Raw genomic sequence first — 16,914 nt, 5'->3', positions numbered from 1 at the left:
CACCTTGCTTTTGATTCCAGTTTTCTCTAACTTTACTACAGAAATGTACATCAATTAATGAAAAAAATAAAAGACCAAAGTTACTAAAGTGCTGCAAGCAACTATAAAGGGTACAATTATAGCCCCAGGCATATTGGGGGTACATGGTCTATGCGACCTGAACATTTGATGCCTTCAGGGCTCCCTTGCTTAATATTATAAAAAGACCCAACAGAAAATATAAACAGTGATATCAAATACAGTACATGCTGCTGGAAAATATGTGTATATCTAATACAGGCTACTGGAAAATGCATGTTTCATTAATAGAGATGGGTTTATACCCACTCTGCAGTACAAAGTAGGAATTAAGCATCTTGGTTCCAAATTCCATCATGTCTTTTTTTTGTTGTTGTTGTTGTTTTTCTAGACACAATTACATTGCGATAAACAACCCCCACAGGATCCTAGCCCAACAGACATGCTGAATCCATGACAAAAACATGCTCCATGAGTTTATTTTGGTCAACTGACATTTATCCTTCTAAGTTAAGCAATCATTGGGGTAATTAAATATTATCGCACAGAAACTTACTGCAAATAGGGCTAGGGCTGACAGATCATAAAAAAATGGTGTGTGGCCAAGTCTACTCAAGTATCAAACAAAACAAAACAGAAGATAGTTGTCACATGATACCTTAAGCTATCTGAAATGAATATTGTAATAAATCCATCATCTTGAATGATGAAAGGGATACATAAAAGTTTTATTTTGATGATGATTATATTTGGGGCGAGTGTGATAAATGGAAGCATCCGGCAAGCAGCTGCATGGAACAAAGCCACAAATTAACATAAAGGTTTGTTTTCACTCTATGGATGAACTGCAGTTAATATAAATAAAGTTATTTAAGAATGACCTCTTCATAGATGATGCCACGATTTTTTTAGAGATTATGCAAATTCCCTATTGATTATTGAATTCCCAGCTAAGGTGGTTATGTTTTGCGAGTTATCAAAGTTTTGCAAAATATGTTAGTTTTTGGAAGAACTCATTCAGTTTTGGTGGGAATTCAGATATAGAGTTTGACCCACTTTTTAAACATTGAAACACCCGTACATACATTGGAGAAGATGGGGCCCTAAATTGCATCTGAATTTCAAATCTCAGTTCTTTTGAGGGGTTGGGTAAGTATTTGGTCCTAAACCCTCATCCTTTTCTTTTTTTCCTCTCCAGAATCGTACAAGGAGCCAAGATGATGACAAAATCCAAAGTCACAAATGGGAATGGCACTGGCCCGGGTAAACAGAGAACAAAACTAACAAACACAAAAAAATAAAAAATAAAAACCTGACCTGTATTTTCTTAAATGAAACAAAAGAAGCAACAAATGAATGACATTTAATGGATATTTCATCAATCCAAATTATTACTTATTAAAGCTACATGCCAATGCTATGGACCTATTAACATACCGTATTTTCCGGACAATAAGGCGCACCCCCAATTAATGACATATTTTAAAACTTTTTCCATATATAAGGCGCACCTTCAATTAATTACATAATTTAAAACATTTTGAATCACAATATAGTAATACTCAAAGTAATTACAATATATGTAATATAAATATATATATAATAGTAATATAAATAATAATAAGTAATATAAATATATATATAATATATATATATATATATATATATATATATATATATATATATATATATATATATATATATATATATATATATAATAATTACTCAAATGATAACTCTAAACTTTCAATAGCATAATAACTCAATGTCAATATGAAAAACCTTGTTCAAGTGTAAACACACAAAAGAAACAGGTAAAGCTTACTTTACCAGTTCATTCCCCATCTACGAATTCGAATCTCAATATTGATCCACATATAAGACGCATCATCAGCTTTTTAAAAAAAAATAAGGCTTTTAGGTGCGCCTTATAGTGTGGAAAATACGGTCATTTAACATCTTTATTCTGAGAATCTCTCATGACTGCACAGCTACTGGGTTGGAATTGTTTTCACTACCTTGAAGCAAAACAACAAATGTAATGTTTCAAGATGATGAGAAAAACAAAATCACGACTTAAACCGAGGAGGTTGTCTTTGGTTCCCTTATTACTGTCCTGACTGCTGACTGCTGCAAGTAATTCCGGTTACAGTATCGCAACAGATTGAGTTAATCCAGTGCGACCATCCTAACATGTACTGTTGTATGCTTTCCTGCCTTATCAGGGCCTGCTGCAGAGAATGAAGGTAGGCTTAGGGGACCTGCAGAGAAGTCTGTTATCCATCACCCATCTTAATACTATTTCCTGACCCGTATTTACAGAGGCATGACTCACTGCTATGCAACAGATAAATGATACTTTTCATACGTTAATATGTAACCTTGGTCCTACGTATTGGTTTTTGGGAGAAATGTGCACAGATATTTTGACAGGTACGCTCACAAGAACCTGATAATTATCAAAATGATTCACATAATCAAGGAAAACAGTAGTTGATATATTAAATTTATGGATATATTATGTTTGCGGGTGTTTGCATGTTTTCCCCTTGCTCGTGTGTGTTTTCACCGGGCACGTACATTACAAAAACATGCATGGGAGGAATGTCAGACACCCTGAATCGCCTTTAGGTGTGATTCTGAGCGTGAACGTTTGTCTCTGTGTGCCCGAAAACGGCTGGGTTAGGCACCAGCAAGCCGGCAACCCTAGGGAGGATACGCAGTGGATTTTTCTAGTGAGAAGAACCTAAAACTTTTTTTAAACCAGTATTTTTTAAACCAGTGTATTAAAAATCAAGGACATAATTGAGCACCAGACAGAGGACATTTTATCACAAGGGGCAAAAAAAAGGGCCGATGCTCAAATACCTCGAGGGGTCTATCTGTGCATGTGTCTGGTTTTCTGCATAGAACTGAGGCATGAAACTGGGACATCCCAGCCAGTGTACATTATAGGTTCAATTTAATTGCACATTTTATTACTTCATGTTTTAGAATATGTCGCAGCATGCGCTAAAAATGGTGGTGGTGGTGTGATTAAAAATGGCAAAAAGATTTTTTGTTTTATGACAGCTTTTCATATTTCCACCGACAAAGATATTATGTTTCTGCAATGGTTTCTCAGTGGGTATCCGAAAAAAATCTCGTGTTCCCGGAGTGATGATTACGCAGTTCATAGAGACGCTGCCAGAAGGGAAGAGCCATCCTGACTTTACCCGCAAGCCAATTGCTTTGACTATTCAAGAAGGTAGGCACTCATGATTAACTCAATCAAACTTAAAATCTGTAATAAAAATAATTTAAAAAAAAAATGTATATGCATGTTTGTATTCTGCAGGGAAATTTGCGTTCTTCAAAGCCATTGTCACCGGAGATCCTAAACCCACTGTGGCATGGAGCAGAAATAATGGAGATGTGTCCGATACTTCAAAATATCAGAGCAAATATGATGCCAACTCCAATGAGCACACGTTTGAGGCAAGTGAAACAAGATATTAAAAATCCAGAACCATTTTGTTTTTCAAGCTGTAAAAACTTGCCATTTTGCCTATGATTATTTTGATGAGTAAAAATATTTTTTTATGTTCTATCGATACCTTTCAAAATATATTTTCCCACTTGTGCTCCTAAATAACTTGTGCTCATGGTTTGGGTAATGACCAATCACAGCTCATTTGTTGATCATGGAATCTTCACAAGCTGAGCTGTGTATGGTCATTACTTGAACCTTCAGCTCGTGTGATCTGGAAAAGTGGAAAAATGTGCTTTTAAAAGTATTAATTGCACCTGACAACTAATTCACTCATCAAATTAATTAATGAGTTTCTTTACTTTATAACGTTTGTATATAAAAGGCTAAATAAGTGGACTATCCCTCTAAAGATACGTCGGCATCCACCTATTTCCCATATTAAGACTAATTAAAACCAAAGCCATGACGGATACTTTTAAATTCAAGTCAGAGTGAAGTTGACCACCCACAGATCTAAGTAGAAATGTTATTTTATGGGATTTATCTGCAATTTTTTCATGCATGCAGAATTATCTGACCAATTTATATTCAATTTATCTAAATCCATAAAGTAAAACAAATGTAATGATTTTATTTCATGAAAAACTGATGCATGTTATTATACAGAATGATCCATGCATGTACGACACCTACCTCTGGCCACCCCTTACTGAGGTTTTGTGTCACTCTGGCCACCCATGAAAAATTCTGGCCATGCCTCTAAAATTATCAGTACATTTTCTATAGCAGGCTATCTGCCCTATTCTGGCACACCCTGAATGGTTCACCACCCAATTATATGACACATACTGTATAGACAACCAATCACAGTCACATTCAAATCGACAGGCACCTTTGACGCTTCATTACACCTAACACGGGGAATCCAGAGTACCTGGAAAAAAAAAAAAAAACATACAGGCATTGGAGGAAAATCTACAAAGGAAGGCAAGAACCCATATTCAAATACATGATCTCTGAACTATGAGGTGGATGGTGCTAAGCACTGTGCTTTCCAGTGAAAACAAATTAGTTTGTTCTATTGTTTTACTGGCAAACCTCCTCTCATATTGACACAAATATTGTAGTATAAAACACACCGAGTCATTCACCGCTATTATTTGCTGTATCTTCCAGATGCCAAATGTCACAGCGGATCAAGCAGACACATACAAATGTTTTGCCACCAATGAATTTGGACAAGCCATGGTGACAGTTGTTCTGAATGTTATTGCAGGTACATACGACTGTTTGATTGTCAGAGCTGCATATAATGAACAGGATGCGTGAAATATTTCAATTTTCTTTGCTTAATTTTGCTATTATACTCAAAAAGATTGCTTTTTGACTTTTCCAGTTGGCTACAAAAAGAACCAACAACAGCAAAACGTAACAGAGCCCATCAACGGTGGTTTTAAAAAAATCCTACGAAAAAGGTTTGTGGTCTTTATGATAGTCATGTGTTTCTTTCAAATCGTTGGCCCAACAAATGACTCCTGTTTCATCTTTTCAGTAAAGTACGTCCGAAATCGGAGCAAACGGAGAAGAAGGAGGGTGAGTTGGATCCTAAATTTTGGGAGCTGTTACTTAGTGCCGATAAGAAAGATTATGAGAGAATCTGTGCCGAGTACGGAGTGACTGATTTCCGCTGGATGCTTAAGAAACTGAATGAAATGAAGAAGGAACGAGAAGAGGAACAGGCTGAGGTTACACACATTTTTTAAGAGTTTATATGAAAGCACATATTCATTGTGTAAAAATCTTTTTTTTTCATTTTAATTTCTTATTTCAAAAGTTTGTCAAGAATATTGCCAACCTAAGACCTATCAGGGTGAATGCAGACGGTACTGCGTCCTTCGAGATTGACATGGACCTTCTTGAACAGAGCAGCTCAATATACCTTTATAAGGTCAGGTGAAATCAAGGCCACACTATATACAATCCTACAAAAGGTCATAAAGTAAACATGAAGCATTTAAAGTGTTTGCTGAAAGTTGGACCAGATTCTTTTTTTTTTTTTTTTTTTTTTTTTTACACATTTTGTTGATTATACTGTGCAAATCTTATTTTTAGCATTTTGGCACTGACTTGTGACTTCCCTCCACAGGATGGTGAAATGATTCCCTACACAAAGGAACTAGGAGACACGATGAAGCACAGCTTGAGGAGAGTAGGGAGAAAGTATATTTTCAGTATGAAAGATCTCAGGCCAGAAGACGGTGGATTCTACCAGTTAGACGTAGAAAATGTGAACATATTTTCTACAGATTTTAAAAGTAAGTGAACAAAGCACATCTCAGGTTTCTAAATGATCACAGGCCAATATAACGCATTTTAAAGCGTTATTTTCTCCTAAATGAGGCAATGCATGAGTTGGACTTTATTGATACCTACTCTATTACTCCCTTGTATTTCAGTTCCCATGGTTGATTTCTTGGTGAAAATTCAGGAGGTGAAGGCGATGGAGAGAGAAGATGCCATATTTGAATGTGTTCTTTCTATTCCCCTGGCCAAGATTTCGTGGTTTGGCAAGAATCTGCCCTTGGAACAAGGAGATAAATATGATATTGAAGTTTCTGACGACAAACTCATTCATAGGCTAGTGGTCAAAGACTGCATGGTTGTAGACAAAGGGATTTATTCTGCCACTGCTGGAATAAAATCATGCAACGCCTGGCTTGTTGTTGAAGGTATGTTCCTGACTTCGCATTTAGATTATTATTCAATTCTCCATGGCACTTCAGAGCTCTCCTTCTCTCTACAGCTGATAAAGCTGCAGATCAGGGAAAGAAGTCTGTAAGGAAGACAACAAAGGCAGGGGGATCTGGCATTGACCTGCAAAAGGTGGCTCAAGAGCAACATGAAAAGTTGGAGAAACAAAAAGAGGAAATGAAAGAACAAATTAAAGCTGCAACTGAAGCTGAACCCCCGTCCGAAACCCCCAAACCAAGTAAGACTGGCCAATGCAACTTGACCAAAACATTATGGGATAACAATTCTATAGTTAATTTGGATTTAGAATTGTTTTGTTTTGTTTTTTCTCCTGATCACAAATCTACAGTATATATAACGAGACTAAACCACCGATTTATGTCACAGTGTATGCCCTAACATTCACATATAGAATGACACTGTATATCTGCTATAATCAAAAGACAACTGGATCAAAGCATTTAGTGGTTAATCTACCTAATTTGGTACTGTGTGTGCCAAATTACACACAACCTACTGTCTTACATATATATATATATATATATATATATATATATATATATATATATATATATATATATATATATATATATATATATATATATATATATATATATATTCCATGAATTCCAATTAATTCCCCAAATTGATTGGAACATCCTCAAAAATTTTGCAACACCTATTGACAAAACAGCTACTAACGATGACATTTATTGGTGAAGGTAATAAAACGGCAAACGTGGGACAAGCTAAGACTGGCGTTGAAGCAGCATGTTGTCAGTGGCGTTAAGGAGACTGGCTGTGGTAACGTCTACAGATGGTATTTTTATTTTGTTGTAGTTGAATTGACTGATGCTGTTCATCAATTTTCAGTATGCCTGCATTGATAAATTGTTGAAACAGCAGCTATTAAAAACAATGTTTAACAGGAAAAGATAAACCAGCAGAAACGACCAAAGCTAGACCAGCTGTAAAGGCAGTGAACAGCGGTAAGAAACAATAAATGGATGCACTAACGCCTGCATGCAGATTTATCTGAAAGTTGTTGAGTGATACTGTAGATATACAGTACTTTGTTTTTTTCAACTAACGTGGATGTTTAACAGGAAATGAAAAATTGACAAAGTACCCTCTAAGTCACAGGTGTCAAACTCAAGGCCCGGGGGCCAAATCCGGCCCGCCACCTCATTTTATGTGGCCCGCGAAAGCAAATCATGTAGGTTTCCATGACCCTTGCTAAACTCTAGCTTGTCGTGTATAATGAAAAATAAAGTTGAGATTTTTTGGTTTGTTCTGTTACAGTAATATAAACAATAAATGAACAAACTAGATTGCTTTACTTCTGATTTCAAAACAACTAAGCCATCAATTTGTTGGGTACAGTAATAATACTATGAGATCATTTAGGTTAGGTTGGTTTCCTCAACATATCGGCCCAATGAAGGAAGTTCTCGCTACAAAATGGCCCGCGACAAAAATGACTTTGACACCCCTGCTCTAAGTGGGAGTGAAGACAGGAATAATATAGAGAAAATGTAATGTAGAGTTGTGAAAGTTTATAAAGTTACCTCTGCAGATTAATTTGAATGTTAAAGGATTGAAAACTTCACTGTACTATTTACTACCAGCAGCAGCTGAACTCTGCTAATTTTGCAACCAAAATAAGTCACCCTCACAAAGACTGTCAAAGATGATGTTTGCATTATTTTACTTCAAAAATTTGTTCTACAACTCATTAGAATATTAAGAAAATGTCATCCTTCACAAAGCAGAGCAAAACATCATGCTTACATGTCAATGAGATGACTATACAAACTACCTGTAATGAGGAGTTAAATTTGGTGGTTTTGTTCATGGTTGTATTTTAAAGGAAAATATTTTTTTTTAAAGTTCAAAGAAAACAATTACAACAGTCTTTGACACTATTTTTATTTGATATGACATTAATTCCAAGCCTTCAATCAAGTAAAGATTTATTGCAATCTTTGAAGAAATAAATTGCAAAATGTGTGATTAATCATGATTATGGGAACTTTTTTGATGAATTTGATTAAAAAAATGTAATTATTGGACAGCACTATTTTGTGTATATAAAACACAAATAAAGAAAACAAAGTTTATCCCCTGGAAAAATAAAAAATGACTATCTAAAACATTTGACAAAAGCGTGCATAGCCAAGTAAAACATTACAGTACCAAAAGAAAAAAAAAAGAGACAAGAATTAAAAAAAAAAAACAACAACAAAATCCTTGTATGATTTAATGAAGTTCCATGTGAACATGTTTTGGTTTTTGTTCTTTTTTTCCCTTTTAGTTAAGGAAAGGAGTGAGCCTGATGTTGCACCTGTAGCTGCAGGGAAAGGTAAGGCAAAAACAATTGTTTTACAAGGATGAATGGTTATGTCCTGTTGTCCCTTTGGGTTAACTCAAATGTTTGCCACTGACCTGAAAAAAAGAGAATAAAATATTGTTCTGTGACTACTCTCAGAGCCCGTGATTACTTGTGGACTGACTGATATTTATTGTCTGCGTGGGAAGTCAGCTGAACTCAAAGTCATGATGAACATGGACTGTGACGGCGCCTGGTTTAAAGATGGAGAGCCAGTAAATAAGTTTCCTTTTTTTTTTGGAGAACGTGAATACAGAGTCAACACTTAAATAGGACGCTTTAGTGAAAATAGCCAGAGTTTGAGTCAATCTTTTCGAAAATGCACTACAGCTAGCAATGAAATTGAAACTGTCAAGACACCAGTTGGCACATGTGCGGCTGTTGTCTTCCCGTTTCTGTTTTGAACAGCACAATGCAAATTTACTCTCTTTCCACCTCTGATTACTAGATAACCGCTGGTGCTGGAATCAGCATGAGCAAAGATTCCTCCTCCCATGTGCTGACTTTCAAAAACTGCAGAGATGACGACTCTGGCCTGTACCGCTTCATAGCAGGGGATCAGAGTACACAAGGAAAGGTCATAGTCGGAGGTAAAATCGACGTGAACCGTAGAATACTCATTCATATGCAATAATTTTTAATTATGCTTTGTGCATTGTAGACATACCGGAATTTGACCCGGACGACCTTCACAAGTTCAGCAAACCGCTGACAGTGAGAGTGGGCCAGAACGCCACTTTCAAAATGCCCTTTGCGCCTCAGGAGGCTTTGATAGTTAACTGGTCAAGGAATGGCACAGAGGTCAAAGATGGAGGAGGAGTGAAGATTGTGAGGGAGCCCAATCACAGCCGGCTACTCTTTCGAGACTGCTTGCGGGCAGACACGGGGGAAATTAAAATTCAGCTTAAAACTCCGTTCGGGACCGCGGAGGCCACCTCTCAGCTTTTTGTGCTTGGTAAGACAAATCATCACTCAAAGCTCAAAGCTGTGTAAACACTGTAGGAACTGAGCCCCTTTCAAGTCATGTTGAATCAGAAAACAGTGCGATTGATTGGTGAATTTCTGGTGTGTTAGCAATTGTCGAACCAGACAGTGATGTCAATGGTCATGACTGTATTTCCCGTTTCCCGTCACTGCATATGCACAATTTGGGTGACCAGCCGACTAAAATCCTCCTTTGAGGAGAGTTTCGTGTACGGCTGGGTACAAGGGATTCCAAAGAGTCTAGGACATTTTGATGCTGGTGAAAGAAGTCTCAGTTAAGTAGCACCTTGTTTTGCTGTGATCCAATTTGACAGCCTACAAAATTGACAGTGCGCAACTGACATTTAAAAGTGAAACACAAAAGACTCGAGCATACTGTATGAATATTCAAGTCATGTCTCTCAGTCTTTCGCTGTAGTGTGACTTCTTCACACCTTAACTTCTTCACTTCTTCGACTTTCTGTCACAGGGTGATTAACATGTACAGCGTGAGCTAGAATTTAAAATGAATGCTTTTAAAAATCACAACGTATATTTACAGCTCAATGAGGAATACCAATGAATAGATTCAAGCATTTGTTCATGCATACTATTTAAAATGTAAAAGTGGTGTGTTTTTCTGCACAGATCGTCCAGGCCCACCGGAGGGGCCAGTGGAGACTCTTGACACCACCTCATCTCTCATTGCCATTAAATGGAAACCCCCCAAAGATGACGGCGGAAGCCCAATCACAAACTATGTCATTGAGCGGCAGCAGGCGGGCCACAGTCTGTGGACCAAACTTGGGGATGTTTCTGGTGACAAGATTTCCTTCAGGGACAGGAATGTGACCCACGGGAAGAAGTACAGCTATCGAATCTTTGCGGAAAACTCAGAGGGCATCGGCGATTCCCTGGAGACAGCTGATAGCATCATGGCTGGCATCATGAGTGAGTCTGCCTGTGAAAGAAGTCTCATTAAGCAATCCTGTTAAGCTGTTTGAATATTTCCTTAAATATACTGATGTCCGTTCGTGGATTTCATCCAATTATTTCTTTTAATGGTGATATTATTAATATTGACTTGCCTCTTACTTCAGTACTTTCTGGACCGCCTGGTACCCCCAAAGTGGCCAGTGCCTCAAAGACCTGTATCACACTGACATGGACCCCACCCGAAGATGACAGGGGAGTGCCCGTCATCGGTTACCTTTTGGAGAAACGGAAAAAGGACACAAATCAGTGGATTTCCTTGAATTCGGTGAATGAACCCATCGAAGGTTTGTCACTGACACATTAGCATTCTGTCTGGAGGGTTTAATAGCAGGCATATTTGAAAGTTGCATTGTTTTTGTCTTCACTGCAGATGTCAACTATGCAGTTAAAGACATCACTGAGGGAGCCGAGTATGAGTTCAGGGTTCTTGCAATTAATGAGTCTGGAGCCGGGGATCCAAGCCCCCCGTCTGCAATGGTGTGTGCAAAGAATCCCAACAGTAAGTTGTTTATCTCTCCGGCTGTAAATATATCATCTTAACTTGGGGCAGTGATGATGTTTTTTTCTTCCCATCTAGTGAGGCCTTATTTCAAAGACCCAGAGGACTTCATTGTTGTCAGAGCAGGAAATTCAGCACGTGTAAAAATTCTCTATGAGGTATAACCACACAAATTGTCAGTATCTGATATATTACAGATAATTTGTATGTCAGTATTTGATTCATTAAACAGTCTTCCTAACGTATTGTAGTGTAAAAACCATTTGCTTGTAATATCCAACGTATACAGGCTGAACCCCCGCCAGAAATCACATGGCTCAAGGATGATGAACAGCTACCCCCTTGGATAAAAATCATCGATTCTGAAGGAATGTCCCAGCTTGTTATTCCCTCATCTAAGCGCTCAGACTCCGCCATCTACACTATCATAGCCAAAAATTCTGTCGGACAGGCTTCCTTTGATGTTGAAGTTAGAGTTACAGGTAAGAATGGTTTTCTTTATCAAGTGTCAAATTAAGAGCAACCAGTGAAGCTGGATATTTCTGTAAAACCACTTCCAATTGTTGACTGAAACTGATTTATAAAGTCCAAAATTTTAAGATTTGGATTGATAATATCATTATGCAATGGTACAGAATAGAGGTTCTCTGTTTCAATTTCAGCTACAATTGCATCAAAGGGACATTTCTGGGCTGATCCACTTACCAAAAACTAGATTTTTTTCCAGATATACATTTGATGGGTTGATGCAGGGAAAGAGATCCACTTTCGCAAATGTATTTAAAGTCGCATTCACAACGATATTCAGCAAAAGAGCGTGACGTTATAGTGACAATATGTAAGAATTAGACTGTTTTTCATGAAAAATGAATCATTTAAATGATCAAAAATTTCAAAACCTTGCAAATAAATGTTTTTGTTTTAATGACTAACAGTATGTTTTAAATATAATCGTGGGTCTAGTTATCATTAAATTTTATTACATGGAGGGTAGCACTCCTCCAGAGGTCACCATGTCTGTTTTAGCTACGGACAGCCAGAGTAGGAGTGTGTATTGCTACATTTGCTGTAATGCCCCTAAAGCTCCCATGGGCGCATGCAAAAAATTACACATACTCCCTTTAATCGTTTGCATTCTTTTTTTTTTTTCTTTTGCAATCAGATGAACCAAAGAGCCCAGGGCCAGTTGAATTGGAGCAAACTGTCCACGGTAGAGTGGTGATAACCTGGGTTCCATCGCCAGACCAGGAGCTTGATGACAGACTTTACTACATGATTGCTCAGCGCGACTCCAATACCAGGGTGTGGAAAACTGTTGCTGACCGCCTATTCACCAACACACACACAGTCAACAACATCCTTCCCGGGCTTGAATATCATTTCCGAATCTTCGCCAAGAACGACATGGGGCTGTCGGATCCGTCGCAGTCACCAACATGGGGAATGAACAGCAACAGAGGTTTGCTACTATTCATTGCTAATCTCAAGAATGTTAGCACTTTTAAGTATTGAAAACACAAGTACAGTACAGGCCAAATTCCCATTATCCTTGATATTAAGTCTTATCTATTTTATTCTCTGTCAAGTTCCAGTCACTCACAATGGAATCCACTCGACGCATATCAGTTTTGAGAGACCGCCGTCGATCTTGGTCCCTCTCAAGCTCCATGCACCACCAAAAGGATACCAGGTCTACATGACATGTGCTGTGCGAGGGTTCCCAACACCCAACGTGTCCTGGTTCCTCAACGATCAGTGCATCAACTCGGACAGCAACTACTATATCACAAACTCCTTTGGCGTATGCTGTTTATATATTCTCAGAGTGCGGCCAAAAGACAGCGGGGAATACAAAGTAATCGCCATCAATTCATTTGGCAAGGCAGAATGTTCGACTAAACTCATCGTTAGAGGTATGTCATATCTGAATTTGATGTTAAATTTTATGTTGTTGTTTTGGAATTTTATTTATCTATTTTTCTCTTTCTCCCTCCCCAGAATGAATCAGGAGGAGGTTCCTCTATTGGACATCATTTTATCTGAGCAGAAACAAGCAATAATCATGTAAAGGAAAACAAGTGATCTTAACTACTGTAATTGGAATTTTAAGTTATTTCTTTGAAATGCTACAGATGTAAGAGAAATGTTTCGGAAATCATGATGAATAAATCATCAAAATGTTTGTTCTTATTGATTTTATATGTGGAATATTGCTGAACTGTTGTTCAATTCAGTGGATACTGAACTGAGCTTTAACTTTAACAATGTTCAGCATTCTTAACTGAACATGTATTATAAAACTCCATTACCAGCACATTTTACCTCATTTTTGTCAGGTTAGCCAACTTTACTTTCTGAGAATCCAGAAGAGCATGACACAATTTCTATTTTCATCTAAAAAGGCTTTACTTACGACGGAAGACTAAAGAGCTGGAAAAGAACAAGAAGGGGGGAGATGGGCTAGAGAATAAGATGAATAATATTAACATTACTAATTATAACATTACTGAAATCATTACAGAGTCAAAACAATGAAAAATATAGATACAGCAACAATAAAAGCCGTTTTTTAAATAATGAGCTTTGGGAGTGGGTTTGGACAAAGGCAGAATGGTACAGTGAAAAATGTGTTTTGAAAATGAGTTTCGCAGAAAGGAGGCAGCTGTGGAGAAAGCTCAATCACCTCATGTTTGTTGTCCATCATCAGGGTCTAAGCACTAGCCCACACAAAGGCCCGCCTCTACTTCATTCTGATGAATGAATCATCTTTTGGAGTAGTTCAACATGCCTAAAAACTCATCAATTTTTGCAAGCATGTGACTACTGTTGAAAATGTAGATGGACTTGGGGTCCAAAACACTATCACAAAAAACACACTCAGGAGTGGCCCCTGCAAATGACACATATGCTTCATTGAAAAACACATATTTAAGAGACAGAATGTCTAATATCACAGGATGAATGAAAAGGTCTGAAAGACTACACAGAAGACAGAAGAGAAAATCACCTTTTTTGGTTGGAAATAGCCACTTTCGGGTGAATTCCAGGGCTGGTACTTTGAACAACTTCTAGGTCCGTGTACCTTGCATTCATTCTATTTTTATTTCTTAAAAATCAAAAAACTAATTTAGGTTTGTATTTTCATGTTTTGTTTTGTTTTAACACAAATAGGATAACCGTTTTAACAACCCTTTTTAAAATTAATAAAATATATGGAGTTTGATGGAACGGGTTTGAATTTTTATATTTAAATTTCCAATGTTCAATTTTCAATTGTTACATGTTTCATCCAGGTTAGTTCGTACAAGATGTGCAGTAGTTCTGTAGCCAGTAGCCATTATCCTGTCAATTGACTGATCCTGTACAATGTGCTCGATTTACATCCTTTTTAAAGGAGACAAACGACTTATGCTCAAGGAAACCAACATGATTGTGGACAAAGTTGCCAAAATATTACTGCGATCGAGCCAGGCTCCACATGTAAAGGCGAAGACAAGCCAGCTGCCCCAAATTTCTTTCATCCTCGGTATGATGACCTTCAAAATAAATGGCTCTCGCTTGGAGCCCTCCCTTTTTTCCTTTTTAAACAGCACTCCCACATGGATGTCTCTTCAACTCTTTCTTCTGCCTCAACAACAACTTCCGCCCCTGTCCTTCTCACTCCCTCTCACTCGCTCGCCCTCTCCCTCGCATGCCACCTCGAGCTCTCCATTCCAGCTCCATACTCGCATCATAAGGTTGGTTTCATTCTTAGAGATACATTTAAAAAAAAAAGTTAATTTAAAATCAGCATAGCAACATGAAATAATAGACTGCTCATGAAGGTGAAGTGCCGCCAATGAGCATCAGACGATCCTTTCCCCTTTCCCTTGACTTGGTCTTTTCGCGTGGAGGCTGGCGTGACTGCAGTACTTATTTAGATTCAGATTATTGAGTCATTTGTCACTAATGCTGCTGAGGGGAAAAAAACGGAGTCTGTGGTGGTTATGGATGGTTACGGGCAGCCGTAGCCACCTACTATGGGGAGGGTGTTGAAGAGTGTCTGGTCAGCAGTGTCTGTCAGGTCCCAACAGATAGTTGGGCCAGGCAAACAGTAGACTCCATCATGGTCACACGGACACCTCCCAAGTGGATTGGAAGAGGGGGTTCCCTTCCGCCTGAAACCCGCCACCATTTCCACTATTTGGATAGTGTTGAGATCCAGGTTATAAAAGCTGCACCACCTCAGCAGCCGCCAAATCTTGCTCCTGTAAGCAGACTCATCCTCCCCCGAGGTAAGGCCCACCAGGGTGGTGTCATCCGCAATCTTTAGAAGCTTGACTGACGGCTGGCGAGAGATACAGCTGTTGGTGTACAGCAGTGCTTCGCAATCATATTTGGCCACCACCCCCCATGCACTGACGATAAATAAGGTTATTATCTATAAAATTGTATACGTATATCTAAACCGGTATCCTCTTTAACATCCACTATCTATTATCATCCACTATCTATTTTATAGGGTTTAAATGGGTTACAGCATAGTGTAAAACTGAAAAAAAATTGACTAAGTGCATCAAAGTGCCTGAAACTTAAAAAAGAAAAAAGTGAAAAATGAAAATTCTTATTTAATTACAATTGAACTTCACATGTCAACTTCACAAGTCCTTTTCCCTGGGGTCATCTACGCTCCCCTGGTATCACTTCACGCCCCGCCAGGGGGGCCCACCCCACTATTTGAGAAGCACTGGTGTACAGGGAAAGCAATAGTGGAGAGAGAACACAGCCCTTAGGGGTGCCTTTTCTAGTGAACTTCAGACTGTAGATGTTCTTGCCCAGCTTCACCCGCTGCGATATGTTTGTCAGGAAGTCCGTGATCCAGGTGGAGTCCGGCACCCGCAGTGGAGGGGAAAGCTCCAGTATGTGCGGGGGGATGGTGTGGAAGACCGAGCTGAAGTCTACTAACAGAATCCTACAGGTCCCTGCAGTGTCCAGAAGTTACAGGATATAGTGCAGAACCATTTTCACCGCGTTGTTGATAGCATCCGCCAATTTTGTGTCGGAACTATTCCTCTGGATACTTGCGACGTGCAAAGATTACCTCATACTCTTTACAGAACATCCTCACTGTACATCAAATAAATTGGTGAAAAACTTCACAACTATCATTACTCTTATTGAATTTCTTGTTGGTTCAGGGGACACATTCAATCAATCAACACTCAATCAACCTGCTTATATGTTAGCACTACCACTAAGGTGGAGTTAAAACACTGCTTCTGGTTTACCTCCTTTTTTTTTAGAGAGATTTTGAAATAGCCCACATTTTTACATGTTGGATGAACGTATATTGGATTCTTCATATTTATCTGTGAAAACAAGATATTCACATTACAAAAAAAAACACATAATCCAATTTCTTTGTTGTATTTTCATGGAAAACGGCTACAATTATTTAAAACAGAAAAATGCCCCGTTTTTGGATCTGTGTTTCAGGATCAGAAATAGAATGAATGCAACGTACACACACACACACACATATATATATATATATATATATATATATATATATATATATATATATATATATATATATATATATATATATATATATATATATATATATATATATATATATATATATATATATATATATATATATATATATATATATATATATATATATATATATATATATATATATAATATATATATATATATATATGTGTGTATAAAGTCGTGATGTTTTTACCTAAGGTTTCTGCACGCGTTGCACGCATTCACGAATTAACACAGGTTTGGAGTTCACGAATTAACATAGGTTTGGAGTGCCCGCCATACGAGCAG

The 16,914-nt window shown here is 37.9% G+C and overlaps 1 protein-coding gene across 1 annotated transcript; it reads left to right on the top strand.

Annotated features, from left to right (window-relative positions):
- Positions 1-1,235: 1,235 nt before the first annotated feature.
- igfn1.4 (immunoglobulin like and fibronectin type III domain containing 1, tandem duplicate 4) lies at positions 1,236-13,091 on the top strand. The gene is made up of 23 exons (XM_088422765.1): positions 1,236-1,281; positions 2,244-2,264; positions 3,143-3,265; positions 3,356-3,495; positions 4,667-4,766; positions 4,887-4,965; positions 5,043-5,235; positions 5,325-5,438; positions 5,637-5,805; positions 5,947-6,219; positions 6,294-6,479; positions 8,556-8,603; positions 8,730-8,845; positions 9,079-9,220; positions 9,292-9,585; positions 10,242-10,544; positions 10,694-10,873; positions 10,960-11,088; positions 11,167-11,246; positions 11,378-11,570; positions 12,251-12,547; positions 12,675-13,001; positions 13,087-13,091. Exons 1-23 carry the CDS (start codon positions 1,236-1,238, stop codon positions 13,089-13,091), a joined length of 3,558 nt encoding a protein of 1,185 aa, XP_088278891.1.
- Positions 13,092-16,914: the final 3,823 nt, after the last annotated feature.

This window comes from Hippichthys cyanospilos, chromosome 9, assembly GCF_059441005.1.
Source record: "Hippichthys cyanospilos isolate Australia breed blue-spotted pipefish chromosome 9, RoL_Hcya_1.0, whole genome shotgun sequence".
Lineage (NCBI taxonomy): Eukaryota > Metazoa > Chordata > Actinopteri > Syngnathiformes > Syngnathidae > Hippichthys > Hippichthys cyanospilos.
Note: the sequence above shows the minus strand (reverse complement) of the source record. Positions and strands in the feature narration are given on the sequence as shown.